This window comes from Globicephala melas, chromosome 15 (assembly GCF_963455315.2).
Source record: "Globicephala melas chromosome 15, mGloMel1.2, whole genome shotgun sequence".
NCBI lineage: Eukaryota > Metazoa > Chordata > Mammalia > Artiodactyla > Delphinidae > Globicephala > Globicephala melas.
In genome coordinates, this window is record NC_083328.1 from 8,454,878 (window position 1) to 8,476,339 (window position 21,462).

The following is a 21,462-nucleotide window of genomic DNA, read 5'->3' on the forward strand; positions in this document are numbered from 1 at the left end:
CCAGCTGTGACCCCAGTGTTGGCCTGAGCCCCCGGATCTATATTCCATTCCCATAGCACCGACAGCACCCAGGCGCTGACCCCTGCCTACCCCAGGCCATGGCCCTGGACTTTGGGCCTGAGACCTGGCAGCTCTCTCTGGGCCACTTTGCAGCCTCGCCCCCTCAAGTGGCCCTGGCCCCCAGGCTCAGCTGCATCCCTGTCCTTCTCCTCCTGAGGCCCCACGGAGCCTGATGCGGCAGCACTTCCAGCTGTGGAGCCCCCACCCCCACCCCGCCAGCCTTGTGTCTGAGTTAATCTGACCTCCCGTGTCTGGGGCGATGCAGATGGCCCTCTGCTCCCTCCAGGATGAGCTGTGTGAACCTGGGCAAGTCTCTTCACTTCTTTGAGGCTCACTGCCCAGTTGTCAAGCAGCAGTAACCGCACCTCTTCTCGGGGCTGATGTGAGGATTACCTGGTCAAAAGCTCAGAAGTAGCTCTCCCACACGCCCAGGGCACCAGTGGAGGAGCTGGCAGCCCGGCAGGCTTGCAGTCACTCTCTCCGACCAGATTTGGGCACCCGGCCACCCCCGTGGAGGTCAGGGCCATCCTGTTGCCAACCACAAGGGCACTGGCCAGCAGAGCGAGGGTGAGAACTGGACAGGCTGACTGGGTCGTGGCCACGGGAGCGTGGAGGCATCCAGGAGACATCTGAGACGTGGGGGGGTGTGCGTCTCGGGGAGAGGGTGGAAGATTTAGGCAATCAGAGCTCAGGAAACCAGGTGGGAGGGCGGGTGGACTGGGCGGCATCCTGGCTGACAGGCCCAGACCTGTGCTGCCAGCTGGCCCAGCACCGTCCTTGTGCCAGGTGTTTTCTTCCCTGTTGGCCTCCTTCCAGGTTCGGCGGGGCCTTCAAGGGCCGGGACCTCCTTTGGCTTTACGCCTGCTCCAGATGTGCTGTCCCAACAGGGAGCCCGCACCAGGGAGGAGAAACTGAGAAGTTGGACAGCGTGAGCAGTGGTGTGTGGATGCCCCAGGCCCCGCCCTGCGGGTTCTGCTCCTCTCAGGGACCCTGACACAGTAGGGCTGTGCACCCGCAAGCGTCTGGCCATAGCCCCCGGCTCTGGGACCTTGCTGGTGGGGAGAATGTGGGGTCTCAAAAGCCCCCATCTACCTTCTCCCTCCCCTAGGTCGCCCCGAACCCTCCTCGGGCAGGGGAGAGGGTCAGGGCAGGACAAGGACAAAGGCCGAGGTAGGTGTGGGTGTTCCTGCCGGCGACAGTCAAGGCAGGCCCTCCTGTAGCCACTGCTTCCCCTGGCAGGTCTTTGCCTCTCTTCCACCAAAACCTAGGCCACACCTGCCCTCGCTCTCTGCAGGGCACCCTCAGGCCTGAGGGCCCAGGCCCCCTGCTACCTGCACGGCCTGGCCTGGCGGGAAAGGTCCTTTGACGAGGCCAATCTCCCCTCAGAATGCCACCTGGGGTGGCCACCCCCCCCATACCATCTACCTGGTCCTGCCCCTTTTCCCCAGGATTAATGAAGTTATGAGGAGGGCAGGAAGGAACTCTGAGCTCCCAGGAAGCTCCCCTCCCCAGACCCTGCCCTGTCCCCCCTCACCTGCCCCCTGCCCAGGTGTTCCTGAATGCCTAAGCCTGGGCCAGGCGCATCTCCTGGTTTCCCCTGATCCCACACCTGGCTCTGGGTTGGTTTGTTTTTTTCATAAATTTATTTATTTTTGGCTGCATCGGGCCTTTGATGTGCGGGCTTTTCTCTAGTTGCGGCGAGCGGGTTCTACAGCGCAGGCTCAGTAGTTGTGGTGCACGAGCTTAGTTGCTCCGCAGCATGTGGGATCTTCCCAGACCAGAGCTCGAACTCATGTCTCCTGCATTGGCAGGTGGATTCTTAACCACTGCGCCACCAGGGAAGCCCAGCCCTGCGGGTTTTATTGCCGTAAACAATGACTGTTTCTCTCTTACTAAACAAGGGACTGGAGGGCAGGGCTGTGCCCTGTGATGGATACCACTGTACCCACAGGGCCCAGCGTGGGTCTTGGCACACGCAGGCCCTCAGCAAAGGTGATGAACGTGTGAACCACCAACAACCCCTATGTCTCCACAAACACACCAGGGTCCGAGGCAGGGGCAGGCAGTTGTTTCAAACTTTATTTGAGAAAAACAGAAGGTAAAGATATCAAAAGAATTCAGAGGTTTGGTGGGTGGGGACGGTCAGTGATGGCTACTGTGGGGTGGGCAACTAGGCTAGGGCCTTTACTTGTTTCCAGGCTGTTCAGACTTCCCAGCTTCTGGGCCCCCAAGCTGGGCACGCGCCTCGAAGGTGACAGGGATGGTGATCTCTGCCGACTGGGTGGCTGGCTTGGGCAACGGGGCCTCCACTGTGAGCGTGCCCTCGGGGGACAGGGAGGAGGAGACCTGGGTGGGGTCCACACCGGGGGGCAGCCTGGACACGCAGAAAGGGAGGAGAAGCATTACACACCTGTGTGTCCCTGCGCCCTCCTCCCGTCCCCCCAGCTCTGGAGCCAGGACTCACGTGTATTTTCGAGTGAAGCACCGGGAAATGTAGCCGTGCTCGTCCTGTCGCTCTTCGTGCTTGCCTGAGGAAGAGGGGAGTGGGGGGGAGCGGGTAGGAGGTCAGAGGAGGCAGGGAGGGGCGGCCTCTCCAGCTGGCGCACATCCAAACGCGTCCCACCTGGCGGCCAGGACTCAGGGCAGGCAAGACTGACTAAGGGATTTGTGTGCCCCAGGCCGTCCCGGAATCTCAGAAGCTTCTGGAAAGTTCGGTTCAGGGGCTTTGGGAGCGGTGAGGGGGGCCGCAGCGCCGGGCACGCGCACACGCCCCCTCCGCGGACACGGGCTAGGGGCGGAGACGGCGTGGGGCGGGCGGCGACGCCCTCTTCATACCAACCGCCGGCCGAGGTGGGTAGGCGCGCGCGGGTGGGGGCGGGGAGACCTGGTCCCTTGGGGGTGGGGCTGGGGCCGTGGGGGGGGTCTCCGCTGGAACGGGGCGTTTCTTCCCTTAGCGTAGACTTTTTAGGGCTAAAAGATCCATTAGGAGCTATCAGCACCCCCCAACTCCAGAGGAGTGTATACAGGCCAGGGGCAGGGCAAGGAGGCCCGCCCCGCGCCCCGGGCTCTGCCCCCGGGTCCTCGGCTAAGCTTTCACTTTCCAGCCCCCGCCCCGCCGCCCCCCGCCCCGCATTTCAACCCAGGTCCCTGACCAGGGCTCCTCCCCAGGACCGGCGAGAGGCCGGAGGCCGGCGCCCCAGTCCCCGGGGGGGCTCACCAGTGATCTCCACCACGCCGTCCTTGGTCTTGACCGTCAGCTCCTCGGGGGCGAAGTGGTTGACGTCCAAGGACACGCGCCAGCGGTCGGCAGTCTGCTGGATCTCCGAGAAGCCGCTGCTGAGCTGCCGGCTGAGCGCGCGGCTGTAGGCGGGACCCTCGATCGCGGCGGCGGACAGAGGGCGCACGTAGCCCGGCCATCCGCTGTGGCTCAGCCACTGAGACCACTCCTCGGGCAGCCGGGGCATCCCGAAGGCCTGGTCGAAGAGGCGGCTGTGGGCCGGGTACCAATCGCGGAAAGGGTCCCAGCTGGGGCCCCGCAGGAGCGAGAAGGGCACTCGGCGCTCGGTCATGCTGGCTGGTCTGGGCGCGTCTGGCTGAGGTTCGGAGTAGTGCGAGAAGTGTCGGGCGCCAGCCCCAGCAGCGCTTTTATGGGCCTCCAGCTGGGTATTTTTAGCAGGCGTGTTTCAGGTCGCTATTAATGGCAGTGACGGGCCGGAGCAGCCCCTCCCCCTGCATTCCCCCCACTGCATACCGGGGCGCGGGGCGGGGCGAGGAAGGCCCTACCCACATCTGGAACCTTCTCTTGCTTGAGTAAACAAATGACTGGAGCCCCGATGCTGGTGCAGTACTCACTGCCGGACGCTCGCAGGCCTGGGTGCTAAAGCGCTAGGCCGCGATCTGTGGACAGTCTAGGAGGATAAAGCCGAGAGAGAGGTCAGGCTGCTTGTCCCAGGCCACACAGCTAGGAATTGGCAGAGCCGGGATTTGGACCCCAGGGTGTCTGAAATAATGTCTTAAGAAGCAGCATGGTTAGGAGTGTGGGCTCGGGAGCCAGACCGCCTGAGTTCACATCCAGGTCCTGCCACTCACTGGATGAACTTGTGCAAATGAGAGTCTTTGTGACTCAGTTTACCCATCGGGAGAATGGGGATGATGATGATGATGATGAAAATGCTTCCATCACTGGGTTGGTGTGAGGATTCAGCCACTTAATGCAAGTAAACATTTTAGTCCAGGACCTGGTACATGATAATGAATTATTGTTATTATTAGCTCCTTGGAGTTGAAAGAGGGGGGAGGAAAGAGAGCGTGTATGTCTCCCTGTCGCAGAGGCTGTGGCGTGTGTAGGTTTGGTCGTTTTCCCCTTGACTTCCCAGTGGGGCAGACCCAGATCACGAACCCTGAGGCCCCGTGCTGAGGGGGGTCAGGAGAAAGGTTACTGTCAAAACTCCCCATTATATCTGTTTTTCTCGAGGAGCTCTGGACAGGGAACTTGAAATGCAGCAACCTTGAATCTCATAGGGGTTTTGCCACTGATTTTTTGTGTGATTTGGGCCAAGGCCCCTCCTTTTCCTCTTTGCAGATTATGATCTCAAAGCCCCTTTTGTTTAATATTCCCACAGCACAAAGGGAGAGGAGACTCCAGGTAGTACAGCTCCTTCAAACTTGCTTGAAGCCTGAAGCCTGCCCCACCTCCTATCTGACCACCTATGGGATCCACGCCCTCGCTCCCACCTCTGGGAGAGGGTGCTGCCCCTACGGTCCTGTCTTAATCCTAACGTTCCCTCTCTCTCCTGCCTTCATTGGCAGGACCCCAGTCCAGCCTTCCTTCTCTTGACTTCTGTCTTTTTATCCCTCCTTTTTAGATGGGGAAACTGAGGTTCAGAGAGAATAGGTGACTGGCCTACGGCCTCCTTTAAGACACTAGCAGAGTAAGGCTCTTGCCTCTCTAGTGCTCAGGGCTCTTACCCTCATGGGGCTCCCACCTTGGAGTCCCTTACTTCCTCTGCTTCCGAGACACACTCTGTTTGCTGCCCCTCTCCTGGGGCTGGGCTGAGGCTGTACTCCTGCCAGTTCCACGCAGGACTTGCCCTGCCCCGCCCAGGACACCTGAGGGGCTGAAAGCCAGACTCCAGTCCACTCACCTCATTGAGCTGCGGTAGGGCTTCCCTGGTGGCGCAGTGGTTAAGAATCCACCTGCCGATGCAGGGGACATGGGTTTGATCCCTGGTGCTGGAAGATCCCACGTGCCGTGGAACAACTAAGCCCACGCGCTGCAACTACTGAGCCTGCGCTCTAGAGCCCGTGAGCCACAGCCACTGAGCCCGCGTGCTGCAACTACTGCAGACCGCGTGCCTAGAGCCCGTGTTCCGCAGCAAGAGAAGCCGCCGCAGTGAGAAGCCCGCGCACCGCAAGGAAGAGTAGCCTCCACTCGCCTCAACTAGAGAAAGCCTGCGCACAGCAACAAAGGCCTAACGCAGCCAAAAATAAATAAATTAATTAATTTAGAAAAATGAGCTGGGGTAGCAACAAGTCTCATGCCCTCTCTGAGCCTCAATTTCCTCTTCAAGAGAGCACTCCTAGATGTCTTTCTTTCTTACCCACCTGCTCCCCATCGGGAAAGAGCTGGGGTTGGGCCACAGCCGGAGGTCGCCTCTGGAAAGGCCTCTAAGCACCTGGGGCTCTCATGGGCCAAGGAGAGGAGGCAGACAGGGTGCCTGCCCTCTGCCCCGCCCCTCTTGCTGGATCACGTCAGGAGCCCAGTCTCCATGGGGAGCTACTCGCTGCCCCCAAAGGGTCTCAGCTTCAGGAAGCCCCAGGCCTTCACGCCCTGGCACTCCCAACCCCACCTATCCCCAGCTCTTAAAGTCAGGGTGAGGTCAGGAGCCAGGGAGGGCCCTCATCCGTCCCTGCCTGCCCACCTTGGCCCAGACTGGAGCCCAGGTGCCCCACCCTAGCGGGAGCTGTCAAATATAATCATGGGTGCCTTCAAGTGTGGCCCAGCCATGCTCTGGGTGGGGGCTGCCTGCCTGGCCGCCAGCACCTTGTAGACAGAAGCTACCTTCAGAGCTCCCTTCATTTTGCCTGAAACCAAGGTGGGGAGGATCCATCCCTGTTGCCCCGGCTTGGGGAAGTTGTGCAACCCAGGGCTCCACCCCCAGCACCCAGCCCATGGAGGTGGAGGCAGCAGAACTGAGAATTCACATCCATCTTTTTTTTTTTTTTTTATCACGCCTTGGGGGGCTCGTGGGATCTTAGTTCCCCAACCAGGGATTGAACCCTGGGCCTTCTGCAGTGAAAGTACTGCCAAATCTGGCTCCCTCGGCACCGATGCTGGATAAAAATATGGAGACAGAGAATTGGAAGATAAGAAATAGAGAGGCTTTTTATTTTCTTTGCCAGGCAAAGGGAAGACACAGTAGGCTAACGCCTCAAGAACTGTCCCTCCTTCTTGGGGAATCGGAGAAGATTTTATACGTGGGGCTCGCAGTCCGGGGTATATGGTAAGGATCAAAAGTAGTGGAGGTCTTGCATTTCTTTTCTTCTGCAAATTCATGGCCAAAGTTGGCATCAGGTAGCTCAGCAACTGGGTCTGATGTCCCTGAAGTTATGGGCCCATGACCTTCTTTCTGAAATGAAGAGTGCTACAGGGGAGTGTAGGGGGAGAAGGAATGCCAGGTGCAAAGGGTCATTTGTACGGAGTCAGAGAGTAATCAGCTTTGTGAAGGACAAGTCTAGCTACAAGTGTTTGTTAGTAGTAACAGCTAAAGAATAACTAAGATTGCTTAACTCTTTCAGGCCTGTTTATGTTGTTTCCCCAGCCTGTTCATTGTTTCCTTATTTTCCAGTTTATCAGAAAAGTCTAATTTCTATTTTTGCTACAACAAAAGTGTGGAGTTCTAACCACTGGACTGCCAGGGAATTCCCCACATCCATCTTCAATGGGTCACTTCTCAAGGGAGTCTCAGATCAGAGCTGCCAATCATAAGGGAGGGGAACTGGGTAGCTCTGGGTGGTAGTAAGCGCGGGTAGGGGTGGAGGAGAAACTGGGTTTTGGAGTCAGACAAGGCTGGGCTTGAACCTGCTGCTGGCCTGGTGACCTCTCTGAGCTGGCACGTCCCCATCTGCAAGACGTAGCTAATAACACACCCATCTTTTTTTTTTTTAACACACCCATCTTGCAGGGCTGCGGTGAATCTGTAACACGGTAACTCCTGCGAAGCGCCTGGTGCTCAGAAGTGTTCATTGTTATTAAGGAAAGAGGGCCTTTAATTTTGGATATTGAGGCTTAGATTAATGAGAATTACCTGGTTGTATGTGCTTTATAGCACGTTCAGGTATCTTATCAGAGTCCCATCCTGGAGATGAGAAAACTGAGAGTCACAACTGCCCCAAGGTCACAAAGCTGGTGAAGGATGGAGGGATTGGAACCCAGGCCTCCTGCCTCTCTATCCGGCAGGGGGGAGACTTCCCAGGCAGTCCAGGGAGGGCTGTGGGCTGTGGCTTGCAGGCCCAGGGTGAGGTGTGCAGCCCAGGGTTACCTGTGGGACGGGGAGGGTTGGGCTAGCCTCTCTGGGTTCACTTCCAGCCCTGACCAAGCACCCTTCCTCTAGGGTACTGAGCTCCCAGGGGTAGTTTTTCTGGGATTAAGAGGACAACTCCACCTGCAGGGATTTCCCAGAAGCCAAGCAGGTGGGGAGCAGGGGGACACTGCAGGGATTCCTTAATCAGAGGGGCCCGTCCCCTATCCCTAGCCCCAGCGTCTGGGTTACTCTGCCGCAGCTCCGAGAACAGCCTCCCAGCTTCCTGGCCTGGCCCTCGCCTGAGCACTTGGCCACACGAGCCACTCCCTTGGCAGGCTTTCGCCAACTCCAGCTGCCACAGCCCTTCCCTCCCTGGCCCAGCCTCAGAAAGTGCGAGAGCGTTCAGGCAGCTGCCCGAGCTCCCGGGAGAGGCCCGACAGCTGATGAAGCGCCAGCCGCTGGGCCTGCTGGGAACTAAGAATGTGGGCAGCCGTAACGAGGGCGCATGGGGGCGGGGGGGCTCTGGGTCTTTCTGGAAGTGTCTAGACACTGCCCCTCCGGGAGTCCATTTCCCAAAACCCATCTCCTAGGCCTTCGGCTTCTGGCTGGCCTTGGGGTCACCTTGCCTCCATCACTGCTGGAGGGGTGCCAAGGAGGGGCCGGGCGGGAGGGCTGGGGATCCATCCTCCTACCCCTCCCACCCTGCTGTCCAGTAGAAAGAATCTGTCCAGCTTGGGAGTCTGGGGACGTCTACGTCTCTAATTCTGTGACCTTGGCTAACAGCCGGCCTCCGTGACTCATTTTCTTCATCTGTACGATGAGACCATCGGACTGGATGTTCTCGAAGGCTCCTTCCAGCGCTGGCGAATCAACAGTTTCTCCTCCACTCTCTACTCTCCCCCATCCCCCACGACCCCCCATCCCACCCAGGGATGTGTATATGGTGAGTGGACGCAGAGGATGAGGGAGGGCGTGGGGATGGGGCAACCCCTGCGGTGGCCGTGGAGGCGGGAGGCCCTGTGGCTGGAGCACCCTCCTGTGCTGGGCGTCCCGAGAGCCTTTCTCAGGTGGAGGGGGGCTTGGCAAAGGAAGGGTAGGCGCCTGGTGATAAGGCCGGTTTGCTGAGTATGCCCTCGGCTGAGAGAGGCGGAGGTGGGAGGGTTGGGGGAGTAGGCCAGGGGGCTTGAAGAGCACCTCAGAGGGGCAGGGGAGGGGGGTAGTCAGCTGGGATGCCCAAATTGGGCATGTGCATTTGTGACTTGCTACCCTGGGTCTGGGGCTGTAGGAAACAGATTAAGAAAAGGGGGCAAATTTGCCAGGACCCAGGCAAGCCTTGTCCAGCCTCCTGGCTGCTGTGTGTGCAGGGAGGGGAAGGATGGAGGGGCCCCCGAGGCCCCAAGTGCAGAGAGAGAGGTGAGGAGAGGACGTTCTACACCCCAAATGCCACATCTTGCTAAGGTTCCCCCACCCCTGCCCCCGTCTCCCCCTCTTGTTACCCGACATAGAATTGGAATTTCCTGTTTTCCTGCCTGCCTTCCAGTGTTTTTCCCTTTTCCCAAGGTAAGAGCAGAAGAGTTCAGTCTGAACCCTCCGTCTGCGGGAGGGACAGGGGCCTGGTACCCTCCCTGTCCTTCTCAGCGGAACGGGCACCAAGTAGCCAGGGAGGTGCTGAAGACAAGAGCTTCGGGCTTCCAGGCTGCCACGGATCCTCCCCCGGGGAGCTCTCCTCTCTGTCCAGGCCTGTTTTGTATCCCTTCTGGCGCGCCGCCAGCCAGCAGTATTTTTTCCTCTCTCTCTGTCGCCCTCTAGGGTCTTCCTGCTGCCACCATGCCTTTGGTCTCCACCCTCCCCCACGGTTGCTGGAACCCCTCACGCCATAGTTGCCTCGTTCACTCCTTCACTCATTCAACAAACATCTCAAGGGTGCCTGTTCGGGGAATGCAGAGATAAGAAGGCATGGCCTGGGCTCCAGAAGCTCACAGATTTAGGGAGAGAGAGACCCGCCAACAAATAACTGGATCAAGAGCTCGATACCCTAAAGGCAGGAACAGACCTAGGGCTGGAGAAATCCAGAGGCGGGAGTGGCCACCGCAGCTGGGGATCGGGAAGGCGCCTAGAAGTAGGGGGCAGCTGAGCTGGGCCTGGAACCACGAGCTCTCAGGAACCTGTGGAGGTGGAGAGGGCATGCCTTGGGGCCGAGGGGGGCCCAGGGAGGAGGGTCCGCTGGAGTCAAGGACAGTGATGGGAGCGGAGGTTGGAGGGTGGCGGCGGGAGAGGATGGCAATTCCAGGTGGAGCCGTTCGCCGTTCGGAAGGCCTTCCAAGTGCTACGAGCTGGTGGACATGGTCACGGGATCCTTATGGTGGGGAGTTCTGTTTCCTTAATTCAATACTGTGTCCTCAGAGCCAGGAACTGGGCATGGCATATAGTAGGTGTTGAGTAAGCATGTATCGAAAGAGGGAGGGAATGGTCAGATTTGAATTGTGTATATGGTGGGATGGACTGGAGCGGGCCAGACCCAGGCAGGCCAGCTGGTGAGGAGGTGGGCCTAGGAGGGGTCGTGGTTAGAGGCCAGGAGCGGGGGTGGGGCAGAAAAGGAAGTGGCACTGCCTGGTCACCTGGTTGCAGCCTGGCTGTGGGGTGCAGATGAGGAAGGCGGTCCAGCTGGGCAGTGAGGGACTGGAAGGGGGGAAGGGGAAGGGGCAGCTTTGGGCTTGTGTGAGACAGGCTGGACTTCCATGCCCACCTTGGGGTGTGTTTCATGCCCCCATCCCCTCCAAAAGGCGGCGTCTCCAGAGCAGGGCCAAGCCTGCTTTCCCTGGAGCCCCAACCCCTACCCAGCTGGTTTTTTTTTTTTTTTGGCCGTGCCACATGGCATGCAGGATCTTAGTTCCCCGACCAGGGATCGAACCCGTGCCACCTGCATCGGAAGCGTGAAGTCTTAACCACTGGACCGCCAGGGAACTCCCAGCCTGAGGCCTAGTTTTGCTGAACCTGTGTAAAGCATTAAAGAGATCACTGACACTTCTTTGACCAGCTTCCTCAGATCAGAAACAGAGCCACTGGCCAAAGGCCTCCTCAGGTGCCCCTTCCGGTCTGAGGGAATAGAAAGTAGAGAGAGGTCATGTGCTGACACAGCCCTAGCCTTCAGAGCACGGCACCCCCGCTCTGCAGCCCAGAACAGACCAAGGACATCTCCTGTGTCGTGGCACGCACAGCCCAGAGCCGTGGCCACGTCCACTGCCCTCTCAGTAGAGGTGGGTCAGGGTTCTTGACCTGTGGAGCCCTAAAGGATTGCAGAGTGCCTGTGAGGTCTGAAGTTGCCTGCAGATGGTGGGCGTGTGCACATTATTTCGAGGAAAGGGTTCCCAACTTCCATCAGATTCCCAAAGAGCAGCTGATTCAAAGCAAGGTTAACATCTACCACTAAAAGAAAAGGAGAAGGAAGATGAGGAGAGGAGGAAGAGGAGAGTGTGTGCATTTGTTTAGGTCTCTATAAAAGAAAGAAATCCAGGGCTTCCCTGGTGGCGCAGTGGTTGAGAGTCCGCCTGTCCATGCAGGGGACATGGGTTCGTGCCCCGGTCCGGGAAGATCCCACGTGCCGCGGAGCGGCTGGGCCCGTGAGCCATGGCTGCTGAGCCTGCGCGTCCGGAGTCTGTGCTCCGCAACGGGAGAGGCCACAACAGTGAGAGGCCCGCATACCGCAAAAAAAAAAAAAAAAAAAAGAAAGGAAGAAATACAGTGTGAATAGCTATTAAAAAGTAAAAACCACGCCAAGCTCTCCCTTTCCAATCCCCATCCCAGCACCCATCCGGGGCTGGACACGTGGTGTTTTCTTTTAAGTGGCCACTTATGACTCGCTCTATGGCAGGCCCTGTGCCGGGCACTCTTAGGACAGCATCCCCTTTCAGCTTCCTCACAGTCCCGCGTGGAGCCTGGATTCACAGCCGGCGTTGTTCTGCGCTGTATTCCAGCGGTTCTGAACACTCCACCGCTATGGAGGGTCCTGCACGTGGGCCCGTCCTATCCCCTGTTCACTGCTGAAGCAAGGCCAGGTGTCTGGGCGTCGGGTGGAATGGGGGTATTCAAAGCCCACAGGGCCTCCCGGCTAGGGAGAAGGCCTTTCTGGGTCCCTGTTTTTCTCCCCACCAAGCTGCAGGCTCCACAGACTCACGCGTGGAGACACGAGGTGGACGTGCTGGGTCCTGGTCCCTTGGAGTCTGAGTCCCTCTCATTTCTCAGAGGCAAGGACCCCAGGACCCTCTGCCTTCCCCACACTCCCCAGGTACCCAAATCCACAGAGGCCTGGTCTCACCACCTGCCATCCGGGCACCAAGTGTTTTATTAGAGTCCAATTTTTATCCGCACCGCGGAGAAGGACGGGGAAACAGAGAGGGGGAACCCGGACCAGACCCCAGACCCCTCCCCTCACCGGAGCCCAGGGCATTTGCCCTGTTGGGCCAAGGAAGACTTCGTGAGATCCCTGAGGGCCCCAGGAGGAGGGGGCTGGGAGCAGCAGTAGAGGGCTGGGGGCCGCTGCTTCCCCGTCCATGCCCCAGGCCAAGGCCCTCCGTCTAGATTCTACCCTTTCTTCGAAGGGGTGTAGCGCCCCTCTCTGGAAGAGGAGGAGGAAGTGCTCCCTTTGGCTCCCTGCTCCCTTGGGCAGCCCCAAAGGGCACGTCACCCTAGGCCTGCTGCCATCCGGCCCAGGTCCCAGCCACTGGGCACACCGGGGCTCCCCGAGGCCGCTCAGTCAGCCGACTGCATTGCTCTTCCCCTCACAGGCTCCTCCTCCGTCTACCGCTTCTCCCTTCCACCTCCTGACCCGAACCCCTTTTGATCTCAGGGTCAGATGCAGCTGTGGTCTGTATATCCCACCTCTCGTCATGCAGAAGGCCTGGCTGATGTGGCCTCGGCCCAGGGCACGGGGCGAGGGCTGGAGGGGAGAGCCTGGGCTGGAGAGGTGCGACCAAGGGTGAGCTCCCTGGACCCTCAGGCTGGGGCTTAGGGGCCCACCCAGTCTGGGCACTCCTGGGCCAGGGGAGGCATCTGGGGAGGCTCTGGGGCCAGCCTCCAGCCCTCAGCCAGGGTCCTCCTGCAGCCGGCTCGAAGGAAGTGGTTCCTCAGTCTGGATGGTGGTGCACCAAGGTCAGGCCATTCTTCTTCTTGTCTAACTTAGCTCCGCTTGCTGTCCCCTCTCCGTGTCCGCCCAGGGGTAGAGAGGAGCTGAGGGTCCTATGGAGTGGCAGGGGAGGCTCCCAGGTCTGGCACCGTCAAAGGTGTCCCTGGGTCCACTGAGCTGAGGTCCCCAGCCTGGCGAGCTGGCCTCAAGCAGGAAGCGGGGCAGGGTGGTCCCTGTGTTCGAAACGGCTCTTGTTCCCTGGCCATGGTGGGCGAGCGGGAGGTGAGGGCGGGGGCCCCCTAGAAGCAGCAGAATCCAGATCCTCTTTGTCTTCAGGGCCCCCGCCCTCAAGGTCTTCCCTGGACCCGGGACCTCCTTGTAGCAGTGGGGTGCAGGCCCCCTGCAGCTCCTGGGTCCTGACCCCTCGCCTCTCCCTGTGCCAGGGGGCACGAAACTGGGTCTGCTGGGCTCAGAAGCCCCCGCTCTCTGAGCTGCTCCGGCTGTGGTAGCTGGGACTGGGGGTCCTGGAAGGGCTGCGAGTGCGGCTGCGGGTCCGACTGCGGCTGCTGTAGCTTCCATGGCTGTGGCCAGGGCTGGGGCTCCGGCTTGAGTAGTCGCTGCTCAGGCAGCTGGAGGAGGACGAGGGGCTGGGCCGGTAGTAGGGGATGGGACGCTTTCGGGCACTGCCGGGAGGGAAGAGCTGATTACAGGCCAGCCAAGGCCCTGATCTGTGCCAGTCCTGGGCCCTCACTCAGGCCCTGAGCCCCTCCCCAGCAGTGGCCAGGGCTTCCCTGCCTCAGTTTCCCCTGAGCCTTGACCTTGGACTTCTCCCCACCTCCACCCCTGCCCCAGCAAGACTGGACATGCAGTGGTCCAATTTCATGTTGATCACTTTGCTTTTCCTCACTTGTCTGCAGGGAAAGGGGACCAAGTCTCTGCTTGACCGGAGTAGGTGCTCAATAAAAATCGGTTGAATAAATGCAGCTTTTAAGCCAAGCTGAGCAGTGGCTTCTGTGCACGGGAGGGTTTGTGAATATGGCCCATTCCTGCTTCTTTGTTCCCCACAGGACAGAGGATATTGGTTCTCAGGTCACTCAGAGGGCACCAAAGGAGCCCCCTGGCCACTGCTGCCCATGCCCAAGGCCCTGGCCCAGGCCTGCCGGCCCCCACTCCTTACTCAGCTACCTCCCGCTGGCCCAGAGTTAGTTTGAAGCCAGGAGACTGTGACCCAGAGAAAAGAAAACAGAGTTAAGGGGGCGACAGTGCCCCATTGCGTGGGGTTAATTCTGAGAAAGAAAACAGGTGTCTGTTAGTGGGAGGAGGAGGCAGCCTGGGAGGGGCTGAAGGGGGTGCCAGGTGGAAGGTGTGGAGGCTGTCTTAGGACCCCCTGCTTATGGGGGTATCTGGCGGGGGGGGTGTCCCAAGCCTGGCAGCCTGGCCTCTAGCTCTGATGTGAGAACTGAGGCCCGGAGAGGCACGCTGATCTCCCATGGCTGCCCAGCAAGGCCAGGGCAGAGCTGGGCTCAGAATTTTGCCTGTGGCCCTCTACCCCATGTCGGGGATCTAGGGCTGCAGGGTGATTTCCACAAATGCAGACCATCATCTCACCTGGAGACCCAGGCCCAGACCCTCCAGTCCCGGCAGACTGTGTGGGCAAAGTGGGAGGGACCGGTTCCCCTCACAGCTGCCCCAGAGACCAGACTGCCGGTGCCCCCTCCTCCAAATTCCCCAGGGGACTGGGAAGTGAGCAGAGAGCTTAGTGAGAAAAGGAGAGGCAGACAGACAGCCGAACAGAGCCAGTCAGCTCACATGGGCATCTCCCCTGCAGCCTGTGGAGAGGGGGTCCACCCGGCCCCCAGGCTGGCCACAGGCCACTCAGCAGGCTGGACCTTGAGATGAAGGAGAAAAGGACACATCATTGCCAGGAGATGAATGTGGGGAGGGAAGGAGGAGGGAGGGGCTCCAAGAGGGATGGCTGGAATCTTCCAGAGCTGAACTGCTTGCCTGCTGCTGTACCCAGACCCCAGAACCGAGCCCCTCCCCTCCATGGCCCTCAGGACGCTTCCCTTCTGGAGGCCTCCCTCCCCGCAAGTGAGCCTGCACCTCTGCCTCTCGGGTCCCAACCCCTCCCCAGCACCTCAGTCCTAGCCTGAGCGCCCTCTTCCCTCTCCCAACCCTCACCTTCTCTCTTTCGGCGCCCTCCCCTCCCCGCACCAGGTGCGGTTGGTCGAGGACCCCCAAGGTCCCCGTGGCCCGGCCCCGGCCCCTCCGTACCTGGTGATGCGCCGCGGCTCCATGAAGCTGGGTGAGTCCCGGCGCCGCTTGCGGATGGGCGAGTAGCTGCGGGAGCGGCGCCGGGCGCGGGCGGCCTCGGCCTCGGCGTGCCTCGCGCGGCCCTCGCCGTCCTTGTCCCTGCGGGGCCCGGCCCGAGATGAGCGACGCGGCCCAGCAGCCCCGGCCGGTCCCGCCGCCACCCCTGGGCCCGCACTTACCGGCCCACGGTTTTCTTGGGCGACGGCGAGCGGCTGGGGCTGCGGGTCCTCTTCTCCGCGGAGCGCGAGCGGGATTTGGAGGGCGAGCGGCTGGAGCTCCACGAGCGAGGGTGCGGGCCCGGGCTGCGCGACGAGCTCTTCCCCTCCGGGCCGCCGTGCCTGCCGTGCGCACCCGGGGACGGGGAGGTGCTGGCGGGCCGGGCGCGCGGGGGCCGCTCCTTGGCCCTGGAGGAGGGGCACGGCGACAGGGGGGGCTCAGCTGGGAGACAGTGGGCCCCGGGCAGGGGAGGAGCGGGCGGAGGGGGGCCCGGTGACAGGGAAGGGGGCTCACTTAGGGAGAGAGTGAGTGGAAGCCCTGGGGGGGGAAAGGACTCAGGAGAGGAAGGGGTTCTATGGGGTTAGTGCGGACGAAGCGGTTGTTGTGTTGGCGGTCGGGGAGAGGTTCCCGGAGGAGAGAAGGGGGCTCTGGTGCGGGGAGAGGAATCAGTGAGGAAGAAGCTGTTCCGTGCTGTCGAGAAAGAGTGATCATGGGGGTGGGGGGCGAGTACGGGAGGAGGGTGCTGTGTTGTGCGAGGAGGATCTGGATCTTAGCGCGGGGGCGGCTGGACAGGTCCGCTGCGGGGAGAGGGGTCAGTGGTGGGGCGCTCAGTGCGCGGGGAGGGGGTATGACCGGGGAGGGGAGAGGGCTCGGTGGGGCGAGGGGGCGGGGAGGGGAGCCCGGTGCGGGTCCCAGGGGCCGAGCCCGCTCACCGTTTCCCGTGCCCGCCGTGACCTCGCTCGGAGCCGGGCTCGGGCCCGGGGCCGGGGGCGTCGCCGCCCGAGTCGCTGCTGGAGCGGGCCCTGCTGAGCGAGCGCGACGAGCCCCGGGGCGGCGCGGGCCGGGAGCGCCGGCGGCCCCTGCGGCGGGGCGCGGACGCCGAGGACCGGGAGCGCCGCCGCCTCCGCCGCCGCCGCCGCCTCCGCCGCCGCCGCCGCCTGGCCGCCCCGCCGGCCGCGCGGCCTCCTCTGCCCTGCGACGACGGCGCCGAGCGCGGGCTCGGGCTCTCCTTCCCCCGCGCGGGCGGCGTGGCTACGCCGGCCTCCGCCTGGTCGCGGGCCCTGGGCGAGGGCGAGCTGGGCTTCTGACGGGGAGAGAGGCAGAGAGGGCACGTAGGGGGTGGAGAGGGGACGGAGAGGGCGACAGAAGCGGGCAGAGACGGAGAGAGAGAGGAGACGGAGAATCCAGAGGGGGAGAGGCAGAGGCAGAGCCGAGAGGAAAGAGACGGGGAGAGGTTAGAGAAGCAGAGAGACAGAGCGGAGACAGGAAAGGAGGAGAGACAGAGAGAGAGGACAGATCCAGAGAAGGAGCAAGAGGCCGAGGGGGAGAGAGCGGGCGGGCGGGGTGGGGGGAGAGAAGGAGAGGGGGCTTTCACCGGGCCCAGGCCGGGGGCTGCCAGTCCCGGAGCATCGCACACACGGTTCCCCGCGCCTGCCCTGCCTCTGCCTCTCCTGAGTGTCCACCTTCTGGCCTCAACAGTGCAGCTCATGCAAGGTTCTCGGCATGCAAAACACAAGAGGGACGGAGCGGTGGGGGTGGGGGTGGGCTGTCAGGGAGGGGGAATCCAGGACGGGCACGGGGGCTGGCATTGCCCCCCCCTCGACGGGACGGAGGATCCCGGCAGAGAGAAGAGAGAGGGCGGGCACCGGGAGGCCGGGCCAGGGCCAGCCCACCAGGCCAGGCCGCCCAGCGCTTGGGGGGTGGGTGAGGGGATGGAGGGGGCACACGGCACACAGATGGGGGTGGGAGCGAGGCGGGACAACTGAACTCAAAACTGAACCGAAGAAAGGGAGGAAAAACGAAATAAAAAACAAAATCCACAAATGTCATTAGATACCGAAATCAAAAACAATGTCTGAACTCCTGGGGAACTGACATTTTTCTGTTAACATTTTTTCTTTCTTTGTTTTCCGGCCCTGCAGAGATCTGTGGAGCTGTCAGTAGCACCCGACTGTCTTTCTGTTTCTCTCTTTTCTTTTTCTTTCTTTTTCTTTTTTTTTTTTCTTTTAAGTTCTGATTGTTTAAGTCCCTCTTGGTTAACGTCCACTTACCAATAAAGGGGCACTTCCTCCTTTAGTAGGTAAGGTGTGTAAGAGAAGGGAAAAGCGTGGTAGCGTAAGTTCATCATTAGATTCACAAAAATGCAAGAGACATAGAGAGAGAGAGAGAAAAACGCAACCACCCCATTCTAGGCCAAGAGGAGGCCGTGCCGCCTCTGGAGGAAGGGTTAGCAGCGCCCAGCTCCTCGGGCCTGAGCAGGTACCTCTTGGGTGACCACTGGATAGAGATGTCGAATGTTTTTCCAAAAGTGGAGTCAGGACACAAGCATCGGGCTACAGAAAACCAGAAAGGGCACCTGGTACCATCAAAAGGGCCCTGGCTGGGAAGCAGGGGTCTGAGAGCCTGCCACAATCTCACTGAGTGACCCTGGCCAAGTCACTTCCCTAGTCTGGGCCTTAGTTTCCCCATCCACAAAATGAGACGGTCAGGCTTTGCTTCGGGATGTCCCTTCCAGAGCAAATATTCCAGGATTCCCTGACCACCCTCTCCATCCCCCACCCTCCACAGAACTGACCCTTCCTCCTGTCCTTAGGCTTCCATCCAGTAACAGTTGATTGCACTTGTCTGTCTGTAAGTCTGTCCCCCATCCCTCCCCAGCCCCCAATCACCAGCACCAACTTGACTTGGAGCACCTCCAGGGCCAATGTGGTGTTGGGTTCAGCTTTGTAACCTCAGTTTTTATCACGGAACTTGGCGTCTAGTAGGGCCTCAGTGCGGTCTGCTGAGGAAGAAATGCCCTCGCAAGGGACAGGGCCAAACCAGGGAGTCGTAGGAAAGGGGCAGGGCCTGGGTCAAGCTCTTTTGGAGGAGAGAGCAAAACCAGCTGCCACGCCTCAGGGCACCTTGCTGCCAGGGACAGGAAGGGGCGTGGCTTCCTTGGCATGGCCCTGGGTGCTTCCTGGAGGGGGTGGGGGTGTGGCGTTAAGACCTCTCTGTGCTAAGCCTGAATCCCTAGACGAAGAAGTCAGCTCCCTCTGGGGCAGGGCACAGCTAGCTCATGATTGGTGGCCGCAGCAGCCAATGAACACCAGCCATAGCAGGGAGAGCAGCTGTCCAGAGCCAAATGGGCCATGAAGACCTGGGAGAGCCCTCTGTTTAGGGCAGGGGCAGACATAGGCAGGCAGAATGGATATCACTGGGTACCAAGGTGTCCCTTGAGCACTCTGACCTTCCTGATCACCAGCTCACCTCTGCTAGGAGAGACGGACGCTGGGCTGTTCCGCCACGGCCCCTCTGAAATGGCAGTCCATTCTCAGTAGACCAGGAGACACCTGTCTTCCCTAACACATAACCCCCTCCACCCCAGCAGGTGGCCAGTGCCTCACAGCGCCCAAGCCCCCAGAACTAGGTTCTGTCATCCAGCATCCTTTTCCCTCCAGAGGAGGCAAATGAGAAAGAAACCTCCAGGATCCTAGGCACTGAGACCCAAGCCCCCGGGCCAGACGCCCTGTGCTGAGCCGGATGCTTCCTGCCTAGCATGTCTTGAAGTCCAAGCTCTTCCCTACTTCCCTCTCATCTCCTTCAAGCCAAATGGCTGTTAGAGCCCCAGATGATAGTAATTGGCAAAGTGGAACACCCTGGGATTAGCTCTGATATGAGTTTGCTGTGAAACCTTAAGGAAGTGACCAACTCTGGGAACCTCAGTTTCCCCATTGGTAAAGTGGGGGATAGCTGGGTCTCTGCTAGGTGGGCCTGTATAGGGGCTGAGAGGTTCTTTTCAGAGGACAACTCTTACTCATGGTCCCCTTACAGATGAACAGGGTCAGAGCAGGGCAGGAAGGCCTGGGGCCCCATGGGTATCTCCCAAGTGCCAGGATGGAGGAGGGTGGGAGGAAGGCTATGTTGGGTAGGGTGGCAGATAGCACCTCCCTGGGGAGACTTCTAGAGCCCATCTCACCCTTATCCACCCATGCCTCCAGAAGCCCTGGAGAAAGAGTCGCCGTGATCCTGCCAGAGGGTGAGCCTCTTCCCCAGCTTGGGTCTCATTCTTCCCAGGAATTGAGGGAGATCCGAGTCCAGACACCACGGAACTTCATGGACGGACAGGACTGTGGTGGCCAGGGACCTCCAAACATCCCCAGAAGCCTGCTCTCTGTGACTCTTGTCCCTCTTGCCTCTTTCCCCTGGCTAATGCCTATCGCCCCCCAACCCTAGCAAGAGGTCACCACCTCCAGGAAGCCTCTCCTGATCCTCACCCTGAGTCGGGTGCTCTCCGCTATGATCCCACAGACCCTTGTTCCTTCCCTTAGTATGGACTCTGCCAGGCTGTGCCAGGGCTGGGGCTACCGTGGCCAGCGGGAGCTCCCCATCCACGGTTCAGCTCTTCCCTCTCATCGTTCTGAGTGATCTTCATCAGTCCTCCAGCCTGACAGGTGGGGGCTGTGAACCCAGGCCTGCCTGCTTCTCCCCTGGCATGGACACCAAGATGGGGTCTGGTACGGAGGAGTGCCAGCATGTGCTGGCCTAGTGTGTGCATGTATGAATGAATGAGTGAGTGCGTGAATGAAGGACCTCGCCTGCCTCTGAGCCCTGCTCCCAGGAGCCCCTCTGCTCCTTGGTACCACCTGCTACCTGACATCTTTTGCTTCTGTAAGACATTTTTGAGGGGAAAGGTAAGAGTAGCAAGGGACAGGGTGCTTGCCCAGTCCTGGTGTCCTTAAGGACAAGAACAAGTGAGCATCTGGAACAGCTACCCCCTCTAACTCCGCATCTGAAAATCCTATTTCGGGGGCCCTGGTCACATCAGGTACTCCTCGAAGGCAAGGCCTCCACTCCCGCATCAGGCTGGGATGGAGTCTCCTCCGTCAGACCAGCGGCACTTTCTCCCTCCCTGAACGATGTCCTTGTCTGCCCTCCAGCACCACCCAGGGATGAGGGATGCTCTGGTGGGTGAGCTCCCTGGGACCTGCCCTTGGGGCCAGCATGGGGGGAGGAGAGGATGAATAGCCAGCCTTTTTCTTTTCAAAGCTGAGGATGGAGGCCCACCGAGGCCTCACGAGGGTTGGGGTGTCAAACTTCTGCAGCGGCTCCCAGGTGGGACAGGGAACAGTTTAAAGGGCAAGGACGGGGCGATGGGGCCCCTGAGGACCTACTCCTCATGTATACCCTCAGTGTGGCTGGATGAGCACCGGGCTGGGGGTCACAAGTCTCAGGATCCAGGCCTGGTTCTCCATCAACATCCTGAGGGCCCCTGGCCCCTACTGACTGTCCCTTCCGGATCATCTGCACTGAGGGACCACATTTAGCCCACATTTGGAAGATGGAAGGATGCTGGGGGACTGAGGGAGCCCCTGACTGGGTTGGGTTGTGGTCCAGGCAGGGGGGTGGGAGAGCTGAGCATCCCCTCCATCTCTCAAGTTGCCCCCACAGAGACTTTGCTAAGTAGGTCATCTACATCCGGTGCCTGTTCCTGGCCAGCTCACATCACCCCTGAAGTTCAACTACCCTTACGCCCAAAAGATGGAGCGGTGAGGTTCAGTCCTGGTGCGAGCTGCTGCACCTGCCACCGGGGCAGGACCGTGGGAGCCCAGCAGGCCCTGGAGCGGGGGACAGAGCTCTTTCCTCAGGCCTGACCTCAGCCAGAACTTCTTCCAAGACCTGGAGGCCAAGAGGCCCAGCACAGGCCCTTTCACCATCACTTATTGCCCAGGGTGGCCCAGGGGACTGGCAGGCGTGAGGGCGAGGGGCTTAGCGGCTACTCCAGACAATAGAAATCAAACTGGCTTCACCGCAGCATACAGCTCAGGAAGGGGACACAAACTCGGAATGCTAAACCACACAGAAATGCATTCGGACAACAAAATGAGAAAGAGGGCGTGAGGGAGGCTTGGGGGATGGGGGCGGGGATGGAGAGGAAGAAGAAGGAGAAGGGGAAGGTGGGAAAGGGGGGAAAGAATGAACCAGAAAAGTTGTCAGGAAAAGTCAAGAAAACTAAACGACAAACCAGGAAACACAGCTTTGTAGCTCATTTGGAGAAAATGCAAGTTACAAATGAGTAGTCATTAAAATAAAGAAAGAAAAAGGGAGGGGGAGAAAACCAACCAGAGCGAGATTGAGAGATTGAGAGAGAAAGAAAATCACATTCAAACCAAGCAGAGTGGCGGGGCTTATCTGGAGATGGGAGCGGCGCACAGCGGAGCCGGGATACCTACCTTCTCAGTGGTCAGG

The 21,462-nt window shown here is 60.1% G+C and overlaps 2 protein-coding genes across 2 annotated transcripts in view; both read right to left on the bottom strand.

Annotated features, from left to right (window-relative positions):
• Positions 1–2,121: 2,121 nt before the first annotated feature.
• On the bottom strand, positions 2,122–3,867 carry HSPB1 (heat shock protein family B (small) member 1). The gene is made up of 3 exons (XM_030872051.3): positions 3,278–3,867; positions 2,525–2,588; positions 2,122–2,434 (listed from the first exon to the last, which is right to left on the bottom strand). Exons 1-3 carry the CDS (start codon positions 3,627–3,629, stop codon positions 2,245–2,247), a joined length of 606 nt encoding a protein of 201 aa, XP_030727911.1. The 5' UTR covers positions 3,630–3,867; the 3' UTR covers positions 2,122–2,244.
• Positions 3,868–11,877: 8,010 nt separating this feature from the next.
• The window catches only part of SRRM3 (serine/arginine repetitive matrix 3), a 55,471-nt gene continuing 45,886 nt past the window's right edge, over positions 11,878–21,462 (bottom strand). The window contains exons 12-15 of the mRNA XM_060285772.1: positions 15,948–16,318; positions 15,198–15,422; positions 14,980–15,117; positions 11,878–13,388 (exon numbers count right to left, since the gene is read on the bottom strand). Of these exons, the coding sequence (XP_060141755.1) occupies positions 13,175–13,388; positions 14,980–15,117; positions 15,198–15,422; positions 15,948–16,318 (948 nt within the window). The 3' untranslated portion in view covers positions 11,878–13,174. The remainder of the gene's footprint in view (positions 13,389–14,979; positions 15,118–15,197; positions 15,423–15,947; positions 16,319–21,462) is intronic.

Bases quoted from the DNA above. Each gene is read 5' to 3' on its own strand.
- HSPB1 (XM_030872051.3), bottom strand. From the start codon at position 3,629: ATGACCGAGCGCCGAGTGCCCTTCTCGCTCCTGCGGGGCCCCAGCTGG. The intron at 2,589-3,277 runs GTGAGCCCCCCC...CCTCTTCCTCAG, and splicing joins CGGCGTGGTGGAGATCACTG to GCAAGCACGAAGAGCGACAG. The intron at 2,435-2,524 runs GTGAGTCCTGGC...CTGCGTGTCCAG, and splicing joins TGCTTCACTCGAAAATACAC to GCTGCCCCCCGGTGTGGACC.